This window comes from Vombatus ursinus, unplaced genomic scaffold, assembly GCF_900497805.2.
Source record: "Vombatus ursinus unplaced genomic scaffold, bare-nosed wombat genome assembly UNPS02014801.1, whole genome shotgun sequence".
In the NCBI taxonomy this organism is placed as follows: Eukaryota; Metazoa; Chordata; class Mammalia; order Diprotodontia; family Vombatidae; genus Vombatus; species Vombatus ursinus.
This window is the reverse complement of record NW_020954579.1, coordinates 5,865,853-5,891,147: the sequence shown is the minus strand read 5'-3', so window position 1 is coordinate 5,891,147 and position 25,295 is coordinate 5,865,853. Positions and strand designations below refer to the sequence as shown.

At 42.5% G+C, this 25,295-nt stretch overlaps 1 protein-coding gene across 1 annotated transcript in view; it reads left to right on the top strand.

The window, feature by feature from the left end:
• Positions 1 to 401: 401 nt before the first annotated feature.
• Positions 402 to 25,295, top strand: part of FAM117A (family with sequence similarity 117 member A) — a 51,559-nt gene continuing 26,665 nt past the window's right edge. The window contains exon 1 of the mRNA XM_027872788.1: positions 402 to 600. Within this exon, the coding sequence (XP_027728589.1) occupies positions 402 to 600 (199 nt within the window). The remainder of the gene's footprint in view (positions 601 to 25,295) is intronic.

Genomic DNA, 25,295 nt, shown 5'->3' with positions numbered 1-25,295 from the left:
ATGTCGTGATGTCACTAGAACCTGGCCACCCTGCCCTCCACCGCCCCTTTCATCACTTGATGTCACGCAAATCATTTGCATACTACCTGGGGCTGGGCGTGACGCTCCCCCTTTCGGTGTCTTTTCATTGGCAGCAGCCAAAGACCAGCCCCCTCCCAGGAGCGCCAATATGAAGGGAAGGCGGAGTCTTGGGTGAGGACGGACGGAAGTCTCGCCCAATCACTTCTGGCCAGAGAATATGCGAGCCGCGATTGGGCTCAGAGTTCGGAGCCTGGTGGGCATGGACCAATGAGAGTCCGGGACTGGAGGGGGCCGGTCCCCGCCCCGCAGGGCTGATAAGCTGTGGCGGCGGGGGCGGGGGACGGTGTGGGGCTAGCTGCGGGGCCGAGTCGGGCGGGTAGATGGCGGGGGCCGCAGCGGGGGGCAGAGGCGGAGGGGCCTGGGGCCCGGGGCGCGGAGGGGCCGGGGGGCTCCGGCGGGGCTGTTCTCCTCCGGCCCCCGTCGGCTCCCCTCGGGCCGGGCTGCAGCCGCTGAGGGCTACCGTCCCCTTCCAGCTGCAGCCGCCGCCGCACCAGCGCCGGGACGGGGGCGGCCGCGCAGGTGAGCCCGGGCCGGGGGGCCGGGGCCGGGGACGGAGTCTGGGGTCTGAGGGGAGCCGTTGGGGGAGAGGCGCGTGACGGGAGTGGGGGAGGGGGAACTTGAAGGGAAGAGGGAGAAGACGCGCGTGGGGGGGCGCAGTGACCACGGGAGTGACACTGGGGGCTCGGTAAGGTGGAGGATCCTGGTTGGGAGGAGTGACTTAGTGGGGTGGGGAGGGGGGTGTTGGAAGGTAGGGGTGCAGGGGTGGGGAAGTCATAGGATAGGGGGGTTTGGAGAAGGAGTGAGTGATGGGGAGAGGTCTGGTTGCTTGGTTGGGGATTTGATGCCTGCATGGGGGGAGGGACATGTAATTAAAGCACCCTGGACCGTGTGTGTGTGTGGCGGGGGGCGTTCTCCAAACTCCAGTTTGGCCCAGCCAGTTCCTTCACTACAGTTCCCCTGCCTACCACTTCATCTGAGCTTCCTTTTATGCCACTTCCTCCCAATTCCTGACACTGGGCAGCCCTGAGTTAATTTAGCTGCTTTCACCTCCCTCCTCAAGTTTTTCCTTCTGATTCCCTTCTTTCCCTCCTAGGTGGAGCCTGGCCTAGAAGTTTTTAATTCCAGGATGATCTCTGTACCTCTTGTGCCTGCCTCATTTTCTCATTTTGTGTGTGTGTGTGTGTGTGTGTGTGTGTGTGTGTGTGTGTGTGTTATGGAATCTACACATGGCACTCTCCTCTCACCCTGTTGGGTATCCTGGCAGGAGGGTGCAGATTTTGTCATTGATACACTGTGGCAAATATTTGCCCACTCAATTTTCCTCTTGAGCCCAGCACCCACAGTGATGTCTGATGAACAGCATGACTTGGGGACCAGAGGATGGGAGGAAATTGGAGAAGTGGGGGTGGAAGCATTATAGAATGCAAGATGGGAATAAGTCAACTTTTCTTCATACCCAAAGCTGTTACTAGCCCCACAAATGCAGTCTGCTAGGAAGGTTGAAAAAAATCCACTTTCACAAGGTGATTGGCTTCGAGTTGAAAGTGATTTGCTTTGCATTTGATTCATACCAGATGTGAGTGTGGAGATCCTCATCAATTGAGCATCATTGAACACTTATGGCACCTCAAGGTTGTACAGTTGTGAGCCCTGTTCGGTAGGCATTAACAATTTTCTCTAGATTTTCAAATGCTACAACTCTGACACTTTATACCCTGACTCTGTAGTATAGTTATTAGCCAGATTCTCTGTTGGAATTAAGAGGTTCCCTGAAGTAAAATACTCTATTCCTAGAAATACTCTATTTTGGATTATATTAAGCAGTGACCATCAAATCTTAGAATAGAGAAGAAACTTGTCACATCTGCTAGCAAGATGGCGACCCACTTGTAAAAATATGTCCAGAATCCATTGGGAAGAGAAAGACAATGCCCAAACTAACTCATGCTCATTACTATTTGTAGAACAAACCATAGAGCTTGAAACCTGTTAGTTATGTTTTGGCTCCTCCAAACTCAGAGCCCAAGGAAATTAGTGGAGTAGCAGGTATTAGAACCTTAGTCATTTTAGTTGAAAACCAATAAACATGTGGCTTGTATGGTAGTTGGAAAACTGCTGGCAGACATGTTTTAAGAATAACTGTTCATTCAGCTTCCTCTTGCATATCTTTTGGAGGGGTGGTCAGGAACTGGACCTAAATAGGATGGAGATGGTGGATAATGTGGTCTAGGGGTGAGAGAGTGGACTTATGTGCCTGGATTCTTTGCTTGATCTGCACCAGTTAAAATTCCTGATACCCTGTGATCCTAGAGAGAAAACAGAGATAGAGAGCTCTCACAACTTGACAGATGATTTGGTACAAGTTGTATAGTTAGCACTTTTGTAAAGATTCCTAACTTACTGGGCTGATCACCCCTTCTCTTGATCAGGGAGGTTTATTGGATTTTTTTAATTTAAAGAAAAAATGAAGTCAGAAGTGGAAGAGATTTCTAAAATGGCAGAGTAGGATTTTCTCTAAAGAGTTTGCCTAGTGGCTGTTGTGATAACCTGCCTATAAATCTTGGGAAAGAGAAAAGGGAGGAGGAAGCAACAGCAAAGGCCAGGGCCTCTGAAACTTAGCAGCCAAGCATTCTGAGCATGTGCCTGCTCTGCCTTGGGATGGGAGAAGACAATTTTTCCTTCCCCTTGCAGTTCCTAAACATTGGGAATTCCAGTGCCTCTCCCTCCAGTGTATGCTCAAACTACCACTTTCACATTGAGAAGCAGCATAGATGGCTTAATGAAGGACTGTAGGATTTGTGTTATAGAAGGAAACCCCCTTCATTTGGAAACTGCCTTCCCCATGCCCTCCCCCAGCCAAGTTGAGAGCAGCACTGTTGGCCGGAGCCCCATTGCCTTTTCAGGCTTCAAAGAGCAAACTCAGGTTGGTAGGAAACCAGTACTGCAGGTTTCAGAATTTCAGGGCCTCCCCTTGCACTCTCTTACTCCCTGTCTTTTAAAATGAGCATTTTTAAACAGGGTTTTGAAACCCATCTGTTTAAAAACCAGGTGAACCTGAGACTGGGTTTCAAGAACAATTAAGTGTCCTTAGTGTTAGTATTTCAGTTTCCCATCTCCAAGTGATGTAACGTTAACTCCAGGCTAGGCAGTTATCTTCCTGCCCCACACCCCGTCCTGTTCTTGACTAGATAGATCAGAGCTTGTAGAAAGGTTATTATGTAAAGGGGAATTTACCTCTGGCTGCCATTTGTCTGCATGGGATGTCTTTTTTCAGTCATGTTGAAAGTTTAGAAAAAATTCAGTTTGTTAGCCTTAGTGCCTTATTTTATTTTAGAAACACATGTCTCTGGTATGAATAAGGCCAAACTAGGCAGGCTAGAGAGGAAAATTAAGACAAATTCCAGGAAAGGCAAAAATGCTACTAGTGGGGAATGTGGACCCAAGATAGAGGATTTAAGGGAGTAGATTTCCATCTATCTCCCACCCCCTTTTTACATTTCTTCAAGAGCATTTATACCATCTGGAAGCTCTTAACTTTTATGCTTCTCCAGGATCTTTAATGATGGGCAAAGCTAGGTCAGGAGGTGAATTGACCTAGATTCTAGTCCTGACTCATTCTGGGTAAAACCACTAGTTGATGCCTCAGTTTCCATATAGACAAAATCAGTATAATACTTAACTCAGCTTTGTAAATAATTTTCCTCAAGTCTACCAATCCTGTGAATGATGACTGGACTCCAGAGTAGCCAGTGTTTTCTGTTTACTTCCTCTGCCCACCAAAACTTACTTGGAATATAACTGACCATTATTCTGGTATAAAAGACCAGTGACTAATAACTTAATAAACTACCAAACTGTACTGTAGAGGTTAGTGAAAACCAACCATATATAATCACTTAGCCAAGTTTTAGGGGAGTTGGGGGCATCTGTTTTCAATTAGCTCTCCATCTGCTTGGGGATGATCCACAATAAAAGTCCAGTCCCAATCTGGCTCCCCACTCCTTTCTAGCATTTAGGGGTTACCTTTATTATCCCCATAGGTGTCAGTTGTAGTGTATGTTTGTGTATCTTGTCTATCAGGCAGACTGAAACAACATTAATAAATTGTTCTCCTCATTCTACCTCTCTTTTCCTGCTTTCCTCTTTTCCTAACCCTCCCCCCATCCTACAATAAAGTGCATTTCAAAGAAATTGTTTTTGGCTAGTCTGCTGTCCTGGATTTACCTGCATTAGCATTTGTCTCTATGTGCACATAATTGAGTTAACTATATTGATAGCTGCCCTGAAGGCCTATCTTCCTCATAGGGAGAATTATTGTGTGTCAAGTTGATTGGGCTACCTGGGTTGACCATCTGAATATGAAGTATCATGGTTATTATCAATAGCAATAATCATTATTTTGCCACCATATGTGCATTGTCTTCACAACTCCCATCCTAGGGGTTGGGGAACTGCATAAAGGGGGTGTCTGCTTACTGAAATGCATTAATCATAGGTCTGAAGAAAAGGATCCACTAGTATATAATCCTTCTAGTAACTGGTACTGGAACCTGTTCATGGAATAGCTTGTTTGGAGTAGAAAATGGCTTTTCTCTTCTGGGGAACTGCCCTGTTGTAATTTTGGCTTGGGGGTACCTTTAAAATCCCCCTTCAGAATAAGTACAGCTGTCACTTCCAAAGCCTGGAATTGAGGCAGCTTCTGTAAGGGGAGCATTTAAAAACAAGGCATTCCCAGCCAGGCTCAGTTCATCTGTTGCTCCAAATGGTTTTAGTAAAACAAAGCACTCTGTAGCCTGAAATGGTACTACTGAAGTGTCCAACCCTTTCAATATTATCACCCGAGAGAACCCCTTTGGAATTTGGGACTACGTTGCATAATTGCTTTGTCCTTTCCTGTGAGGGGTATATGTGACTTTGTGTGTGTGTGTGTTTTATATGGTTGCTCCATATTTGGATAGCAGAAAGAATGCAGGCTGTGAAATTCTCAAGTAGTAATCCAAGCCAATAAGCATTAAGCATCTAGTATGTTCAGGGCCTTTTGTTAGCTAGGTACCCAGGAATACAAAACCCAAATAAAGAACAGCCCTGGATCCAGCATATTCTTGTAGAAGTATATACGTGATAGTTTGAGGAGGGAGAGAGAAAGTACTAACAACTAGAGGATCACATCAGGGAAGGCTTCTTGTAGTGGGTGGTACATAAATTAAGCCCTGAAAGAAGTCAGAGTCCAAGAGGCAAAGGTCAGAATGAAATGCATGTCAGGCCTTACAGGCAGCCTGCTAGGAGATTTTGGTTAACAGGCTCTTGGGTGAGGATCTCTGATGATAGAATGTAGGGAAAGAGAATGTTAGTCTCCCTGGCCTCCAGGTACAAGAAAAATTACAAAGCTCCCATAGCTTAAATGGCAACTAGTATCTTCCCAAGATGTGCCCATGGCATCACTGGTTTGCATTGTTTGGGTGCATAGGGGTGTTACTCTGTTATCTCAGCCCTTGATCCAAGTGGCTTCACTGAAAATGGAGTGTCGTCTTTGAGAATCTTAATATTCCTCTAAAAGTGCAACTCAGCAAGAGGATACAGAAGATTTTTTTGCCCAGGTTAGGACAAGACCAGCTCTTGATTTTTTCCCCCATTATGGGTCAGGTCTTGCTTTCAGGTTTTTGTTTGCGTTTTCACCTCCTATATATAATTCTATACTTTGACTGGCTTCATTCTGTAAAGCGGTGAAGAACTAGAACTTTCCATTCCTCTTACAGCCCCAGTTGTAGTAGATGTGAGCCAGGCAGGTGATGGAGAGAACTTTGCTCAGGATAGGTTACATCACTATTTGAAATATGACATTTTTTCTCTAGTCTGCTGGGAGACAGATATTAGAGCCAAGAACAGGGCATAAAGAATCACTGCTTTCAACCTCCTGATTTGAATCTTCAGTCTTAACTTCATTATTTAATTATAGTTTGTATTTCTTAGAATACTAACTGTACCCTGTTCATATGTAAGATGGAAAACATTCCAAAGTCAAATAAAAATTTTTTTGGATTATCCACAATTCATGGATTATCTATGCCACAATTCCTCCCTTGTCATGGGCAAAGGCAAGGGCAAAAATTGCTGTTGCCATGTGAAACAGCAGATGACTCGTGGCACTATGGCTCTAGCCCTTGTTACTTATACAACTGCTGCTTGTTAAATTTTCTAGTCCCTTCTCTTTCTACATTTGTATCTTTTCCTTTTTGGATTATTATTGGATATACAGCTTTGCAGTCATTAAAATTTTTATCCCCTGACCTACATTAAGCCTCAGTTTACTTTCTGTGTGTGTGGAAACAACACTGCAAATTAATGGTGATTTTAATTTAAAGGAACATTATCAAGGCATTTCATAATAAGAAAACTTGATTCAATCCCCTAGAGAACCTGGAACTGAAATCTGGGCCTTGTAGAGACTCTTCCCCCACCTTAGGCAAGCATACAGGTTTGCTGGTTGCTCATGAGCACCCGAAAGCTGCCAGGTGTGGGGGAGGTGGTGGGGTGAGGATGGAGTTGGAATGGGTGTGGGGTCTCTGAGCTTGCTTGTGGATTAGCTGTTCATGCTTTCAGCTGCCTAATAAAAGGGGTAGGGGAAGGCCTAGAAAGACATCTTCAAAGATCTTTTGTTGATCCCTAGTAGGAGAACTAGCAAGCCTTTTCTAAGGAGAATGGGAATTTTCTTCTGTTGGTTGCCTAGAAGTCATCACCTATTTTTAGATATGGCTTATTAGCTGATGGACAGCATTTGGCAGGGCAGCTGTGATGGTTTGAGCTGCTTCTTTGCTGTCACTCATCTCTCCGTTATCATTCTCCCACATATCTATTCTAGGGAAAACTTGCTTGTTAGGGGGAGGCTTTGGGTTCTAATAGTCCCAGCCTATTCGGCCTGCCAGCTGAATCATCTGGTGCCTGAATATAAATGAAGAGATGGCAGGTGCATATTGTAGCATCTCTTAGTTAAATAGCAAAGATAAAACTAGGGAGACAGACCGTAGGCTTTTAAAAGAATCAACAAATCAGTGCACAAAAAAGTATATACTGAGCATGTGAGTGCTGAGGAGACACAGTAAAGAATAATAATAGCTAACATTCATGGAGCACTTTAAGGTTTGCAAAGAAAAAGAAAAGTTTTACATGATGTCATTGATTCTGTGAGATAGGTGCCATTTTAAACACCATTTTACAGATGAAGAAACTGAGGCTGAGAGGTTAAGTGCCTTTCGTAGGGTCACAGAGCTAGTAAGTGCCTGAGACTTAGGATTCCATCTCTAGTCTTCCCAACTCTCAATCCAGTACTTTCTCCATGATGCCTGACCTTAGTTCTCAGTCAAATGGGTTTAGGTACAGAGGAGATGAATTAAAGCAGGGTTTTGTTTGGCTAGCAGTCAGTCCCCCTTAGCTAAGATTGAAATGATTTTCTCTACCAACACCCTCCCCTAGACCAATGGTGATTGCTCTGGCCTTATCTGACCAGCTATTGTCCCTGCTTCCCTTAAACTTTAGCCTTCCTTTTTTGCCTGCCCTGCTTTCAGAATGCATGCTGGGGACAGCAGGCAGCCTGCCCTTTACTGAAGGAGGCCCAGCACGCTTCCGAATCCAAGAGCAGAGGAGCTTACCACACAGTTTAAACAGATTTTCAGTATTTTTGTAGGGAGAGGGCTGGGGTAATGTGCTTATTACCAGTGGATAGTGGCTAAATTGAATGGGGGAAGAGGGAAGAAGAGTATGGTACCACTCCTCCAGTCACCCTCAGTGCTGAACCCTTTTTCCACTCATACTCAAACTTCCTAGGCCCTCCTCCCACATCTTTCTCTACCTCCTCAAGTGCTAGTTTTACTTGTATCACCTAGATCACTGGCATGTTATTCTATTCGTTGTGGTTTCTGTGCTTGAAACCTAACTAGTTCCAAGATATGGCATTTCCATGGATTTCATGGCTGGGGCTAAAGGTTCTCTTTCCTACATGTTTGAAGCTCATGGAGGGGAGGGGTGAGAGCTCAGGCAGTAACCAGGTCAATCCATGGAAACCACAAATGTTTGGGATTTAGTTGCTCTTGTAAAACAGCAAAGCTACCTGACTGTTAAACCTAAACAAAGATACAAATGAGAGGCTGATTTTCTTCTAGCTACTGTTAGGTTTGTACTGAATTCTTACTAGGAGCTGTGTGATTGAGGGATGAAAAGGAGGTAGAATTAAACTGGTTACATTCCTAAAATAACCTCTAATCAGGAATTAGAATTCAGCTTAATTGTCCAGGTTATCATGGTTGTGATCAGGGTGGGAAACCCCCCCCCCCCCACAAAAGCCTGCCAGGCATAGTCTGGTGATGCCAGGTCACTGAGCAAAGTGTACAGGTGCCCAGGCTGTTGCTGTCATCCATTGCCATCCCAACTCTTAGTTTCTCTCTCTCTGTCTCTCTCTCTCTCTCTCTGTCTCTCTCTCTCTCTCTTTCTCTCTCTTTTTCTTTGTCTATCTGTTTCTCTCTCAGAAAAACATAAAAAGTAGAGATTTTTCCCTTCCTCCTGATGTGCCTTATTGCCCTCTGGTGTTGCCCTGCCTTCAGTTGTCTCAACTAGAGGTGAAGGCAGAAGCCAGGCCTGTGGTGGCATGAGTGAAGTGGTTTTATAAGCCTGCCAGGCTGGGTGTAACATTTGACAAGAATGAAAATATGATTGGAAGAGAAGCCACTTCTCTCAACCACCTCCTCCCTTCCCACCCCTACCACACACTCCCTTTCTCTTAAGAGCTTTCTTCACTTTGTGCATATTTGATCGCCTACACAATATTGATAGAACCACTACTGATAACACACATGTGCCCTTCCCTACAGCTGCATGCTGCTTGAAACACTGCCTCATAGCTTCCATTTAGGCTTAGACCTGAGCCAAAAAAGCCAATCCCAATCAGATTTGGCACAGTGTTTAGGGGTGGGGGGTGTTTAGCATTTGGGGAGTGGAGGGGAGGCAGCCTGAGTGATCTCAAAATAGCACATGGTCTGGGTTTAGAGACTGGTGCATATGTGCCTGGAATGTAGAGGGTAGCACCTGGAACCTTTCTCACTACAGCCGTAATTTTGTAGTTCAGTATTCCTGAAACAGCTGCTTCTACAGAAAAACTCCATAAACCAACCCTCTAGAAGACCTACAAACTTAGCTATGTTACAACAAAGTTGAAAATATGACCAGTTTGGGGTTATAGTTTACATTTCTATAGTGCTTTATAGTTCTAAAGCATTTTCACATACAGAACCTCTTGATTCTCACAACAATTCTAAGAAGTAGGTAGGGTGGATATTGGTTCCTTCTCTGTAAAATGGTATTTATAAGGTCTAAAAAGATTATGTTTAAAGTCACAGTTATTAATAAGTGGTATAGCTAATACTAAGACTTAGCTCTTGATGCCTACTCTAATGGTCCAAGCTGGCTTTTCTCTGATACTTCAGGTCTAGTATTCTCAGTCATTTGTGTGGTCAGCAAATAGAAATGCATTTGAATAGCTGAAGCAAAACAGACAAAAAGGGAAATTCACTTGTGTACACCAGCTAGATTGTAAGTGTTTTGAGGGCAAGTGCATCAAGTGGTTGCTTAATAAAACTTTGAAGCCTAGTGTAAGTGACTTTGAGACCAGTGCCAAGGATCTCTCTGAATATAGGTAACTGAGAGTTGATTATGTTTAATGAATATGAGTGACACGAGGGGACCATGTGAGAGCTGCTGAGCTCTTCCTGGGTTTTATGTAGACATGCATTTCCTATTGTAGAGCAATTCATTAGCCATGCTTGATGGAGGGGAGAGCAAGGAGACAGATGCTATTATATATCTATATTGAGATTTGTTAAAGGGAGAAGGAATCTAAAATATAGAAAGGCAGAAGTGTTTGCTGAATGTTCGTAGGAGACACTGAGAACCCTAGAGGAAAAACATCAAAACAAAACTTGGTATTAAATAGCAATAGTCCCTTAACTTTTCAGGTATAGAAGACAGTGATACAGAAAAACATGTTTGCCGTATGGCCTAGACTCCATTCCTGCAGGATGCTTGGTACCTATCTCCTTCTTGCCTGAACAGGGCCCAATACTGCCTCCCCCACCCCCAACTTCCCCTCAATATATCCTTGTGGTAAGTTGGGCAGACAGACAGATTATCTACTCTAACAATACATTTTCTCTCCCCCACTCACAGACAACACTCCCTTTGCTAGTTTTAAGTTATGGAGATTGGGTTGGGGTTATTGGGCTACAAATGACTCGAGATCATTAAGGCATTTGCCTGGTTGAGGGGGCAGTGACTTGAGCCCCTAGGAAATTTCACTTGTGTATTTGCCTGGTTTATTTCACAGATTTATTCACTGGCCTTCCCATGATAGTTGCTATAGTGTAGACAGCTCCTACCAATGTAGGATGAATGTAGAATAATTCTTCAATCATATTTATGTAGCCACTTTTTTCAGCATTTATTTTCACACCTGTTTAAGTCACACAACTATTAAACACCTATATGTGCAAAGGTATTGTGCTGTGCTGTGGAAGATAAAAAGATGAAAAGTAAAATTCTGTTATTTAATGGTTACAAAGAAAGCTCTATATAATAAAACCATTTCTGTGGTTCATGAAAACTGATTTGTTTTTGTTACTTTTTTCAGTTCCTTAAGGATCTGTGATTTAAAGTTTTTTTATTGGTATCTTTTGTTTTTACATCACCTTCATTTTCCAAAATGTCCCTTCCCCTTTGCCCACCCAGAGAACCATCCCTTATAATGAAGAATAAAAAATTAAAAAGGCAGATAAACAAAACTAAGCATTGCAATAACTAAGTCTGACTGTATATGCAGTATTCCGTAACCATACTCCTCCACCTCTTCGGAGAATGGAAAGAAGTACATGTTTTTTATGCGGTGTGTTTTTCCTTCTACTTCTGTGGATCATAACCCCTTTATGTTTTAGTAAATTCTCTGCGTAAGTTACTGTGGACAAATAAAAATCATCTGGTAGCTAACTCTGTTAATGAGCCCCTCCAAACTGAGGCTGGTCCTAGGATGATAGATATGCACTCAACATTGGGCCTGCACTAGAAAAAGATCCCTCTAGCTTGTTAGAACTGATAAGATCTACAGTGAAGTATCAGAGAAAGACTTTTTTTTTAAAAAAATTCTAAAAAGTGAGCAAGTTCATATAACACATACTTTCTCTAACCTCCGTCTGTAAATGAGCTTTTCTTTAACCAAGGGACCTGATGGTGTTCTGGGGTGTGTTTGTTGATAGGGAGAAGAAAACTTTGGCTCAGCCATCAGGTAGCAGTGGCCCATTGGTTTCATACCCTTCTTTCACCCTTAAGCATCCCACCTACCAAACTCCCACTGGAGCAAAACAGTCCGCAGATGTTCAAGAGGGGAAGAAATGGGTGTGACATGTGCATGCGGGGCAATTCTTGCTTTTCCGTATTATAGAACACTTCTTTTTCATTTATTAACTCACTTCAGGAAGATTGAATTTCAGCTTTGATTCATCTTCAGTTCCAGTAAACTGGGAAGGTGATTTCTGCAATTAATTACAACCAAATGATATTACAAGAAAACAAATTTAAGTGTTCATGGAGTTAATTTTGATGGGATTTTGTCAATATGTATTATCACAATAGCTCTTAAACCTCTCCATTTGACGGATGGGCCAACTCAAAACAAAACAAACAAAAAAAAAAAAACCAACAACCCAGAAACAAAGACATTGTGTCTCATCTGAGTTCACATAAGCAAAAGAGGGTGGGGCTAAGACTTGAACCCCGATCTCTTGCCTCTCAGCCCAGCAGGCCACCTTCCACCATTGTCTTTGCTCCTTGACGTGGACAGAGTTTACCTCAGATCCTGGCAGTGGATTTGGTGCATACCATATATTTGAACCCTTTTGGTTTAGTGTTGGAAGCAGCTCAGTCAGGGGAGATTTGTAGCAGTCAGCTGAAGTTCGGGGAATGCTGTCAGGATGTCCAGGTATCTTCTTGGGAAACCAGTTTCCTTATTGGCTTTCTGTTCAAAGAATCATTCTGTACTGTCCTATTTTTTTCTCTTGAGATGCGTTGTAGATTTCTTAATGTGGAAGATGAAGTTTAAATGATCATTTGTGGCCATTACTCTGTGATTTAAACTCTGTGGTTATGCCTTCTAGAAATGCAGATCACAGCCCATCCATGCCAGCCCATGAACTCTCATCCATGTCTTTCCATAAGTTCAGAACAGGGGCCTTTGTGTGGAAACTATGAAATAATACCATTTTGCATTTTATTATGATGAGATCTGAGAAATAGTAATTGCAGATGTGGTGCTTCTAGAAGTCCCTGGGAGATCATTTGGTCAAGAACATGCTGTTAATGAGGCCAAGTTTGTAGGTCTGATCCTAGTCTCACTGGGTGACTCAGGTTTACACAGAAACTCCATCCTCTGGCTGCAAACTACTCTAGCCAACTGTCTTGTAAATGTGTATCTTTGGACATAAGGGAGACCAGGTAAGGGGTTATGGGTGGTGCAGCCCTTTTCCCACTACTAAAAAAAGAACTGTGACCAAAAGGACACTGTGGTATCCTGGGAAGATCTCTAGACTTCAAGTGTGAAAACCTGAGTTCAGGTTCTGGCATTACCACTTAGTGGTACAACCCCTTTTGAGCTTCAGTTTCCTAATCTGTAAAATAGGGTTAATAATACTTATCCTACCTACTTCAGGGGGTTGGAAGGATCAAATAAGCTAATTTACATAATGAGCTTTCTAACAAGAAAATGCTTTATTTATGTAAGCTAATATATCCAGCACAGAGTGGGTCAAGAGAGTGCTCTCCGTATGGAAAGACTAGCACATTTTGTGAGAACTCTGCATTAGGCACAGAACTAAAGACAATGGATATTTTTTTTTTCTGGTAGCCATTACTAGACATCTGTACACAGGGGCATTGCCATTGCAATCTGGTCCCCAGAGCTGCATGTCAGGCACCAGTTTGTACTTCTCAAATGTGCTTGGCCTACATACACTGTTTGCTCTAAAAAGTAGCAATTCATTATTTTCACTTTTTTCTCCCTCCCTTCCCTGTCTCCCCTTTTCATAGGTTCACAACAGTTATCCTTCAAAGCTCTAACTTTGTGCATCATTTCTTTAGGAAATCCTAGTATGGGTTATCCTAGATGAAGGTAGATTCCAGTCCCATTAGTCTTAGGTTTATTTTCCCTTTGACCACACTAAGGAAGGTCACAAACATTTAGTTTTAATTTGCATACAATTTGTATTGACCCATGGAAGTGGTACGCTGGGGTTTTTTTTGTTTGTTTGTTTGTTTTTAAGTTAAAGGTTCGTTCTTTTCCCTGATCCTGATCAGAAGTGACAAAACCATGAAAGTGTGCCGAATACCCCAAATCCCTTCTGGGCCCCTGTTGATTGCAGCTTGAAGGCTTGTGTTGGAGCAGCTGTGTAAACGGCTCTGCTTGAAGTGTGCCATGTGAACTGAGCGGTTGCCCTCAAGTGGCTCTCAGACACTTGGCCCTGGAGACTGGCTGTGGGAGAAGGGTGAGAGGTCTGAGAAACTTGCATCCCAAACAGTTTCCCTGAGTCAGATTAATTCCCTGTTGCTCTCAGGAGCAAAAGCTTTTTCTTTACCAGGTGTGTGAAAGATGGTGAAGTCTTAGCTATGGCTTCTAACTTAAGGAAGGTGGTCCACACTTGTCTTATGAAGCAGAAGATGGTGGAAAATGTCTTCCATCAATGCTGAGGTGCCACAACCTGTTTTGTCTCTTCTCTTTCCTCTGGATACAAGTGTTGAAGGACAAAATGACAAGCATCTGCTCAGATACCATTGATGATCTGGAGCATAAACTGTAAGAAAAATCTCCTCCCTGAGTGACATGCTTTATCAAAGATTCTTTCCTGAGGGGCTGATCAGGACATATTCTTGCACTCGATTTGACCTGGAGGGACCACATAACCTTTTAGCCTCCTTCAAGATACCCGAATAACTGGCAAAACTAGGACTTCAGGATGGGAGCTAACCTGGGATATTGCCCAGAAAAGCTTATGAATTATAAAAGTTTCATTAATGTTCTTTTTCTTTTTTATATTCCATTACTTACCATTGACTCTCCTCACCCTCATTGAACCCTCCCTTGTAACAAATAAATACAGTCAAGCAAAACAAATCAACCCGTTGGCTGTGTTGAGAATGCATGCTTCACCTTATACCTATAGTCCACTGTCTCTCTGTAGAGAGAAGGGAGAAATGCTTTCCCATCAATCCTCTGAAGTCACAATTGGTCATTGCATTGATTAGAGTTCTGAAGTCTTTCAGTATTGCTTTTCTTACATTGTTATGGTCTTCATGTAAGTCATTCTGATTCTGCTTGCTTCTGCAGCAGTTCATATGTCTTTCCAAGTTTCTCTGAATCATTTGTTTTCAACATCTCATGGCATAATCAATAATAATCCGTTATACTCACATACTAGTTTTCCCATCCATTCCCCAAACATGGGCACCTATTTTCCTTCCAGTTCTTTTTTTGCTGCGGAAAGTACTTTAAACTTTAAACTTTCCCTTTGTCTCTGACCTCCTTGGGGTATAGACTAATAATGAAATTGCTAGGTCAGAGGGTTTCAACAGTGACTTCTTTAGTATCATTCCAAATTATTTTCTAGAATGGTTAGACCAGTTTGCCTTTCTTTCCACAGCCCCTCCAACGTTTACTATTTTAGTGTTTTGTCATCTTTGGGTCTGAGTTGGAACCTTTAAAAGTTGTTTTAGTTTGCATTTCCCTTATAGTGATCTGGAGCTTTCATTAATATGAATCCTGTTAACTGTATTTATTCCCCTGAAAACTGACCATACAGATTCTTTGACTGTTTATGTATTGAGGAATGGCTCTTGTTCTTCTGTATGTTTGTATCAATTAAAATTAGGGGATTTTGTGTGGATGGAGCAGAGTATGAGATTTTGCAATTACTTTTGAGGTCATGCTGGGTCAATTCTACAATACTGGGAGCAAGGGAATGGAAACCCAGGGATATAGAATGGGATGTAGAAGCTATGGAATAGAACAAGATGAGCACCAACCAGTCACTAAATGTTATTGATTGACCACTTTCTATGAATAGCCCCATCTTCTGCATATGTAAAGATGAAATGTATAGCATCCTTAAGGAGCTGCCAATTGAATGGGGAACAGAGGGTACAGAAACTGAGACAAATGTAAATGAATATAACAGCATAAAAGTGTATAAGGAGGAAACAAAAGCACCAGCAGGTGGTGTTGATCAGAGATGACAACTTCCTTTAGAGAGCTTAAGCAGGGCCTTAAAGGAAATGAAGCTGTCTCAACTCACACAATGCTACAATGAAGAGGTTCCCTGGTGATGTTGGGCCCTTCATTGTCTAGCTAACAAAATGATGCAGGGGAAGAGCAGAAGATAGGGTATGTGTATAGGAAGAATGGGTTATATACATGCCCTGAGGGGGGAGAGAAAGTTGTTTGGGTACATGACTCTAGCAGCACTATGAGACATGCTTCTCTCCCCTCCCTCTACCTTCCCCCTGGGTAAATGAATCAGAGTCCTTGTTCAGAGTCTGGGGTTTTGACAGTCACAGGCCTACTGATGCATTGTAGGGGAATAAAATGTTGTACCTGGGGTTATGGTGCCTAGGCAGCATTTAATCCTAGCCTGACCAAGGCTTTCTGATCATGTGACATGACCCCTGCTGATCCCTGCTTGTGGTGAGCCACAGGTAAATTGAGCTCTATTTATACTTCTCACCTGTTGGGGGGGGCACCATTGGAGAGCCTGTGGCGTAGCTGTCTGATACACTCTAGTAGGCAATTCTCCCTGTGACCTTATGTGGTGTTTTTTCATCTTTTTAAATCCTTCCTCAAATAATACCTTGGCCTTCTTTTTGAGCCCTAGTTTCCCAAAGGAAAAGCTGCTTAGTGTTTTGAATCTATCAGTGGCCATTTTTTATGCACTACCTTTCTTCAGTTTCAAGTACCATCCTCGAATTATAGAGCTAGAAAGAGTGATGGAGCTAATTCAGTCAGGTGAATGTTTAACCATCTAGGATACATAGTTGTCCATTTTTCTTGGTCATCTCCAGGGTCTGACTCTTCCACATTCTAATATGAAGTCTTTATGGCCAAAAAGTTCTCAGAGCCAACTCAAGTCTTTCTTGCTTTAATTAAAACCCATTTCTCTTGCTTAGTCCTATAAAAGTAAGTGACATAGCAGCTGCCTCAAAACAACAACAACAAAAAACAGTCTTTTTTCAGATTCTGAGAAAACAGCATTAAAATTACATTCTAGCTGGTCCTCCCTTTCCCCAGCTAACCAGCACAGCTCTTGTAGCTTTTCCCCATTGGAGTAATTTACTATTCCTTTGTGCATTTTTGACTATCTTCTCTAATCAATCTCTCCACATCCCATTTAAGAGATGGGATTCAAAGCATAGCAGGTCCATTTAACTGTAATAACCACGTTAAAGTTCCATCTACAGTCATATCCTCTTTTCGACTTAGTATTTTGGGGTAAGGGTAAATAGGAGATCAGGATCCTTGTATTAGTTTGTATCACTATCCTTTTCATTTAAATTCTGTCACTATCTAACCCACACATAGGCTTTTGCTTCTTTGTGTGTCCAAGACCATCTGGTGGAAGCTTCATTCACTGTTTGTTCTTCTCTCTCTCATTTTCCTTTTCCCTGTTAGAGATCATAGTCTGACAATAACAGTGTTAAGCTTATGGGGACCCAGGTCCAAATTCCAGTTCTACCATGGTACTTGTATGACTTTGGCCAAATCAATTTAGCTTTCTGGGCCTTGGTTTCCTCATCTGTAAAACGAAGGGGTTGTATCACATGGTTTCTAAGGTACCTGCTATCTCTCAGTCTATGAGCTTACCTTGTGTTCACTCAAAGTTAGCAAGAGCTTTTGAAGGTAAATATTTAAAGATCCTAGCTGGGAAGTGGTTTGAACATGAGCCTTCTGAAATGCAATTATGCATTATCCACATTAATGAGAGTGGGCAGTGGTATGAACAATACTATATGATGCATAATCTAAAAATACTTTCTGTTAGGTTTGTATTGTGACTTTTTTTAAGAGTAGAGGGAAAGCAAGTGCCATTATGCTACCAAAAGTTTTTTTCCCAATTCTGTTTTATTTTAATTAATAGTACATGTTTGCATTATCTAAGCATATATTAAACTCACTGCAGCCAAGAAGTTTCCTTTGGGAGTGGAGGGAGAGACACAAGGGGAAGCCAGACTGGGCCACAAAGCCAATAATTCACATGTGGTTGAGTTGACTACAATCCGAAAGGAACATTTGTTTTCTTTCCCTTTATTCTACATTCTTCTGGATCAGAAAAGGAAGCCCTATGGCCTGATTTGTTTGGTGTCTTCTCCCCCTGAGACATACCTGAGCAGTTTAGAATTCTTTGAGACCTGGGCATTTTCCATCTGGTCTCCAGGATATGGTTTACTCCTTTTCTTTCTCAAGGGTGACAGGCTATAGAGGACAAGGACATCTTCAAAAGAGACCAGTTCAGAAGAGGGAGACCTGAATCTCAGCTATTGTGTGATTTCTCAGAACTTACTGCTTCTCCCTGAGCCATGTCTGTAACTCATGGATCGTTTAGAGCTAAATGGGACCAGGGACCATGTAGTCCAATTCTCTCTTTTTACACGAGGAAACTGTGACTCAAATAGGCCAAGTGACTTGCCTGAGGTCACACAGTAAGTGGCAGAATCGGGATTCAAACACGGGTCCTATGAATTGAAATCAAGTACTCTTTCCACTTTTTAGATCGCCCTGCCTCCCACAGCCTCTCTACTATATGAAGATAGATGAAAATGTGTTGGATAAGGCTTTAACCTAAGAAACAGAAATCTAAGATAGCAGTATAATCATCTCTCTTCGCTGGTCCTGTTCTCACACCATTTAATTTATTTATTTATTGACTCAAAAGTCGACTTAAATTTATTTTTGATGTCTTTGGTAGGAAGCAGTTAGTGACAAGTAGTGCCATGCAAGAACATTTGTGCCAGGGAGCTCTCTGGATCCTTAGACCACCCCAAATCTCTTATTTTCAAATACCTATGGGGTAGAGTATTAGAAAACCATTCTGTTATGCTATTTATGGTAATCAGTGCAAAGGTCCAGCAATTTCCAAAGGAAAACATCTCCAGTCAGGGACAGGGACACACACACACACACACACACACACACACACACACACACACACACATATACAAAACTAAAGGGAGGGAAGGAGAGAGAGAGAGGATGTTGAAATACTGCAGAGAATTTAGATTAAAGGTGAAAAGTTCACACCACTTCAATTTCTTCTAACTGCAACTTCTTGAGAATTGAGCAAATGTCGGTTTGAATATGTATACTGGCTTTGGAGTTGATGCTGTCCTCCCTGCAGGATTGAAATGCTCTAGTGTTCCTAATATTGAGTGATTTTCCACAATGACATTTCCAGATGGGTCTCTCCTTGGGCCCCTTTTCCAGCTGCCTGCAGAGGCAGGCATTATTCAGGGGAATGACTGTGAAGTCAGGAATTCTTTCACTTGGCTCCCCTATCCTGAGCTATAAACTATAACATGGTGTTAGTAATGAGTTCAGGCCCTTCAGAGAAGTTTTTCATGTGAGTATACAGCAAATGTGAGTTCTCTTTCTCATAACTCTTCTTGGTAAAGGGAATTGTCTCCTTATTCTGATTATTTTTGCTCTATGATGTTTGAATTCAGTAACTGGTTGCTGAAGGAAATATATGAAGCTTCTCTTTTAGTATTCTCATCTGAAACACAAGGACTTCTTTGTGTTGTTTCCAAGGAGCACAAGAGTAGTTAGATGGTTAAATTGGAGACTTTAGTTTAAACACAACTTCCCTAGAGCACACTTTCTCCACAACTCTCATGCTACCCGCCTCCCAAGGACTTTGAGGGACCATGAGGGCTTTGACACCCTCACTGTTCTATTTATCCCAGTATTTGTATAAAACAGAACAAAAGACAGAATTGCTGGTGGTATTGTTCTTTGCTTGCTGCAAATCCCTAGGCATCACTCCTTGCTCTCCTCCAAATTGTTGTTTGCCAGAGCCAAACTAGGGCAGAGCAACAGGAGCTTTATTCCAGGCACCAACATTTTTGAGACATACTTCCTGCTGAAGACCACTGTTCCTGTACCTTGTGCCTCAGGGCACTGACTTCACTGGCTTCACGAGCATGTGAGATAATGAAGGAAGCGGGGAGCTGTAGCAGGTATCTGGGGGAAGAGAAGAGATGTGTGTGGACAGACCTGTCCCCTCTCTTCTCCCCAACCCCCATTACATTTTTTGGTTAGAATATCCCTTCCAGAGTCAACCTTCTCCTGAAGGGAACAAAGGTAACTCTGGGGAATGATGCTTCCTTTTCTCCCACACTGATTTTGTCCTGAACACTAAAATTCCTAGTTAGGACCCTGCAGTTTCACACTGAGCAAACCCCACCCCCTGGTATGCTCTCGATCTTGTATCTCCGTCACAGCTGCCAGCTGCAGGTGTCTTGGGGAAAAGAGTGTTTTCCAGGAGAGCTATAACTACCCTAAGCACACCCTCCTCTCCCCAACCCCTTTTGAACTCCTTTCCCTGATGTTTTTAGCTGCTGGTTTTTTTTTCTTAATCCTGCAAAAGGCTTGGAAAGGCACATGCATTTATGGACAGCCAAGATGATGCGTTTATTAAGCGTCTACTCTGCAAGGTACTGTGCTAGGCACAGGAGATACAGAGATAAATAAGGCCATCCCTGCCCTCACGGAGCTTATAGTTCAACAGGCTGCTGTGACACACAATACAAATAAGTATTATTAGATCGTAGGGTTTAGACCAGGAAAGGAATTATCTAGTCCTGGATTAGAGATTATCTAGTCCAATGATTCTCAAAACTTTTTGGTCTTAGGACCCTTTTACACTCCTAAAATTATTGAGGACCCTGCCCCCCAAAGAGCTTTTGTTTATGTGGGCTATATCTACCAATATGTTTCATTTTAGAAATGAAAACATCCTAGTATGATTATGAAAATGATTTTGACCTTGTGAACTTCCTGAAAGGATCTTGGAGACCCCAGAGGTCCCCAGACCATACTTTGAGAACCACTGGTATAGTCCATTTCTCTTATTTAACAAATGAGGAACTGAGTCGCAGTTTAAGTGATTAAGTGCCTTATCCAGGTTGTTCAGGATAATCATTCAATAAGAACTAAGTGCCTACTATGTCCCAGGCATTGAAGATACAAAGACAAAGAGTAAAAGAATTCCTGCTTGCAGTGGTCATAGTGTAGAGTAAAAGCTCATAAGGCAATGAAAGTGCTTTAAGAAATCTGAGAAAGAAGAGATCTCTTCTGCCTAGAGATCAGGGAAAGAAGGCTTCTTCAGGGATCGAGCATTTGAGCCGGATCTTGAAGGATGGGTAGGATTTCAATTGCTAGACATGGTGAGGAGGGAAGACAAATAGGCATTCAAGGTGGAAGGGACAGTGTAAGGAAAGGCAGGAAGGTGGGAAAGCATGGATGCCCTCTTTTTGCCCTGGTCTTCCTTCCGACAGAGCTCTGGCTCTGAAAATAGGTGCCTGGGCCATGTGCCCAAGGCCTAGGAGAAATCAGGTAGTGGGGTTAGAGGAGGAAAGATCTTTTTGACTTTTCCTTTATCTTCTTTGATTTTGATTTGTATTTTTAAATTGATGCCTTTTGTTTTATATCTCATTATATCACATCATTTCCAAATATATCCTCCCCCACCTTAGCTTTGTTCCCTTAAAACAAAGATTAAAAAAGAAAAAGGAGAAAAATAGTTGAACTAAACTGACCTATACCCCCAACCAGATCTGACAATACATGCAACATTGCCCACTCCCACTAAGAGGGAGACGCCTGTGTTTTCTCAGTTCATCTCTAGGGCCAAGCTTGGTCATTACAAATGCACCTGCATTTTGGTTTCGTTTTCTTCTTGCTTGTTTCCTTTACATGGTTGTATTCGTTGTGTAGATTTTTTTTATTGGATATGCTTACTTTGCTCTGCATGATGGATTCATACAAGTCTTCCCATGTTTCTCTGAATTCTTCACATTTGTTATTTTATTTATGGTGCAACTATATTATTTACCCATTTTCCAATCAATGGACTCCTACTTTCTTTCCATTTCTTTGCTATTACAAATGGTGCTGCTATGTGTATGTGTGTATATATATATGTGTATATGCACACAAACACATGTGCATATATACATGTATTTATGTGTGTGCATGTATGTATATAAATACATAAAAAGGCTTTTTTTTTCTTTGATGTTCTTAAGGTATATACCTAGCAGTGAGACCTTTGGGTCAAAGGGTATGGACATTTTAAACATAATTTTCCCATTTGATTTTTAAGGGTGCTATCAGGATTTGGGGGAGAGAATGTAAGGAGACCCACTTTGTAATTTTTGTGAACTGATATTTGTGTTCTGACCTGAGCTTGAGTGCAAAGGGGCACAGGAAGAAGTGTTGGAAAAAGTATCATTAGTCAATGTGAGCAGGGATAATGAGGTTTTAAAACATGACAGTATACAAAAGTAATTTGTAATTGATTTTTTCATTCCACAGATAATTATTAAGCACTTCCTGTTTGCAAGTCTCTATAGAGCAAAGGTTCTTAAACTTTTTGTGTGACATAGATGCCTCTGGCTGTCTGGTAAAGTCTATGGTTTCAAAATAATGTGTTTTTTTTAAAATGTATAAAATGCATAGGATTCCAATTTAAAAAACAAACATGTTCACAGACAGCAAGAGCCTCTGTTCTGACCATTCTACTTTCCATTCTGCCCTTTCTTAGTTGCTCAGTCTTGCTCATAGCAGAGTTTCCTGGACTGCTTCATGCCGGAGAATAACCTCATTCCCTTTTCTGGACCCATTCTCACTCACTGAGCTCTGAGTAAATAAAATAAATGAAATTTACCTTTTTATTGCCCAGGCTAAATTGCTGTGGTATATAAGATGACAAGCTTGTAGATTTAGAGTTGGAATGGATCTTAGAGGTTACCTAGTTCAATCCCTACATTTGCCATAAGAAACAATGAACTTGAAGAATTCAGAGAAGCATAGAGAGACTTTTTTGAATTGACGTAGAGTGAAGTGAGCACTCTGGGAGAAAAATAAAAATTTATTCCTTTATAAATGGAAATACCAAAAAAACAAAAATCAAAACCATGCCTTCAAAAAGTCAACCCCAAACTCCAAAACTCAATAGTAATACTTAGTACTGGAGAAGAAACAAGTGTATCCACCTATCATCCTTCTTTGCAGAGGTGGGGAAATAGGAGTATTTAACATTGCATATACTGTCAACTTCAGTTAATGTGTTATATTTGCTGCACCACTTGGGTTTTTTCCCTATCTTTTTTAGTTACAAGGATGGGGGAATATATTCAGAAATGAAGGTGCTGTAAAAAATTTTTTTTAGTTAAAGCCCAAATTAAGTTGGCCAGGGGTTGTTTTTCCCTCCTGCTTCAGAGTCTCCATTCCCCTTCAACAAGTCACTAGTCTAGCTGAAAACAGCAGCCACAGAACTCTCTTTTTTTCCTGTGTCTTCTATACTCTTACTCTCCTGTTCCCCACATTGGTCATGTCCCTTGTTCCCCCCTCTCTCTCCAGGGCAGGAATGGGTGAAAGAAGAGGGAGAATTAGCCATAAAGACTAAAGGCTATGGCCATGTGGGCCTTGACTGAATTTTTAGGAGGAAGCTAGTGGAGAGAGAGGAGGTGGGGCTCCTGAGAAGGTATTTGCCCCCAAAAGTTGGGTGGCAATAATTTATTGTGGCAGAGAGAGGGAAGAGCTGCCCTGAGCCCCCTTTGAGACCTGCCAAGTGGCCTTACCACTTGGGTTTGCTTGATTGGTTTAGAGGTTGACCTTTCTTTGGCTGAATCTGACCTCAGTGTCCTCATTATCTCAGGATGGAGCAAGGTGTTGGCCTTCTGTACATCTGCTGGCTTTGGCCTATCTATGTCTTTCTATGTAAGTCACTGTTCTTTTGTATTCCCTCCTTTACAGTACCTCCCCAAGACAGCAAGACACTTGACCTATTCTTTGCCCCATTAAGGAAGCTATATAAGGGGGAGCAGTTGGGAGACAGAGCCAAGTGGTGCTGGAAGATAGCACCTGAGGCCTCTTATCTCTGGTTCCTTTTTCTTTACCGTTGCCCAAGAACTGAAAGCCCCCACCACTGCTCGGCTCCAGGGTGAAATGGCCTGGCCTCTTGCCAGGATTCTCAGCCAGGTGGTAGGGCCTCGGAGGCTGGTGCCTGCGATGGGCTGATAACACCACCAGGGTGCTGTAAACAGGACACTCGACCCTTATTCAATGGCCCAGCCTCAGCCCCTGTAGGCTGTCCAGGCTATCCTGGCCTAAAACTCTGCTCCCGGGCTTTATGGTTCCATGATCTCATTTCTGGATGTGCATGCTTCTTTGCCTATATGTTGTCCTCCTCCTCCTCCCCCACCCCAAATCTGAAAGAAGGTACCCCATCCCTTCTCTAAATGAATCTAGTAGCTCTCTTAACCACAGACAGCTGTGGTGACTTCCTCTTGTGGCTTTTCTTCCTCTTCCTAAGACCAGAAACTCTGCTGGGTAGTGTCCAATGCCCAACTCCGTCCAAATCTTCTTGGGAAGTCTGACAAATCATGGGGGATAGAAACAGGGGTCAGCTGACCCCCAAGCTTATATTGTGCCCACTCAGGTTAATTAACTAAGGCCAAGATCTAGTTGGCAGAGCATGCTTAAATGTAGCTCTGTAGCTAGCTACTGATGCCTTTTTGAACTAAAGGTTGTCTTGGTTCCCTTTTAATAATTATAACAGTCATAATACATATCACTACCGTGCTATAAATAGAATGGTCCACCTCACTTCAACCTTTTCTCAGTGCATGGTCTTGGTAACAGAAGTAGAACTCCATATAACTTCCACAAGGACCATGGCCCAAGTCATGAATTGCCATTTCCCCTTTTTGCTGGGGGCCATGGGCAATAATAACTCACATATAGCATTTTAAAGCTTGCAAAATACTCTACAAACATGCTTTTATTTGCTCCTCATTTTAACCTTATGAGGTAGAAGCTTTTCCCAACGAAGTCCAGTCTTTTTCTCTCTCCTTCAGGCCCAAAGGAGGTGTTGCAGTTGTTTGCATTCCTGAGAAGGTCCTAGCTGGGCCAAGAATTTTAGAGTTTGAAGGGAAGAGGGAGACTGGCAAAAGAATATATGACAGAAAGGTAATTCTTTCATCTTGTGTCCAACTATGGACTGCACCAAGAGAAGATAGTGGTTGTTGTAGAGGTCAGGGACCAGGAGCCAGCTCTCTTTCTCCATCTTTCACTAGAAGAATCTAGGTAGACTCATCAGTTCTGCTTGTTGACAAAGGAGTCAGCATTTAGGCCCAATTGCTCAGGTCACAACTCTTTCTCCAGATGAGTTCAGTCAATTCTCTCTCTCTGTGAATCAGTGGCTACTAGAACCAGAGAGGCCAGTGATTCTAACTGGGGAATATCCTGATTTCTTTCCTTGTTCTCTGCCTTTTGACTGTTAGTGTTGCTTCCTATAACAGCAAGAGCCAGGGAAGGGGAAAAGATGCCAGTCAATTGCTGATCAGAACACTAGGGAAGGACCAGAAAGTACTTGTATCTTCACCTATTCCGGGATTGTAAGTACTCCTCATCTTTCATGAGTGTAGTGAATGGAAAATTGGCTATTACAGAGAATAAGTATCCAGTGCGTGTTGTTGGGAATGGTGGTATAGAACTAAAAGTGATGTATGATTGGTACAAAATCCAGATAGATGAAGCATTCTAGTCTCTTGGACAGCAAAGAGATCAAATCAGTCAATATTTAGAGAAATTAATTCAGGCTATTCACTGAAAGGCCAAATACTGAAATCTGAAGCTTAAATACTTTGGCCACCTAATGAGAAAATGGGACTCATTGGAAAAGACCCTGATATTGAGAAAGATTGAAGGCAAAAAGAAAAGGGGACAGCAGAGGATGAGATGGGTAGATAGTGTCTTAGAAACAATGAACAGGAACTTGGACAGACTTCAAGAGATGGTGAAGGATAGAAGGACCTGGCGTGCTATGTATGGTCCATAGGGTCACTGAGAGTCACACAGT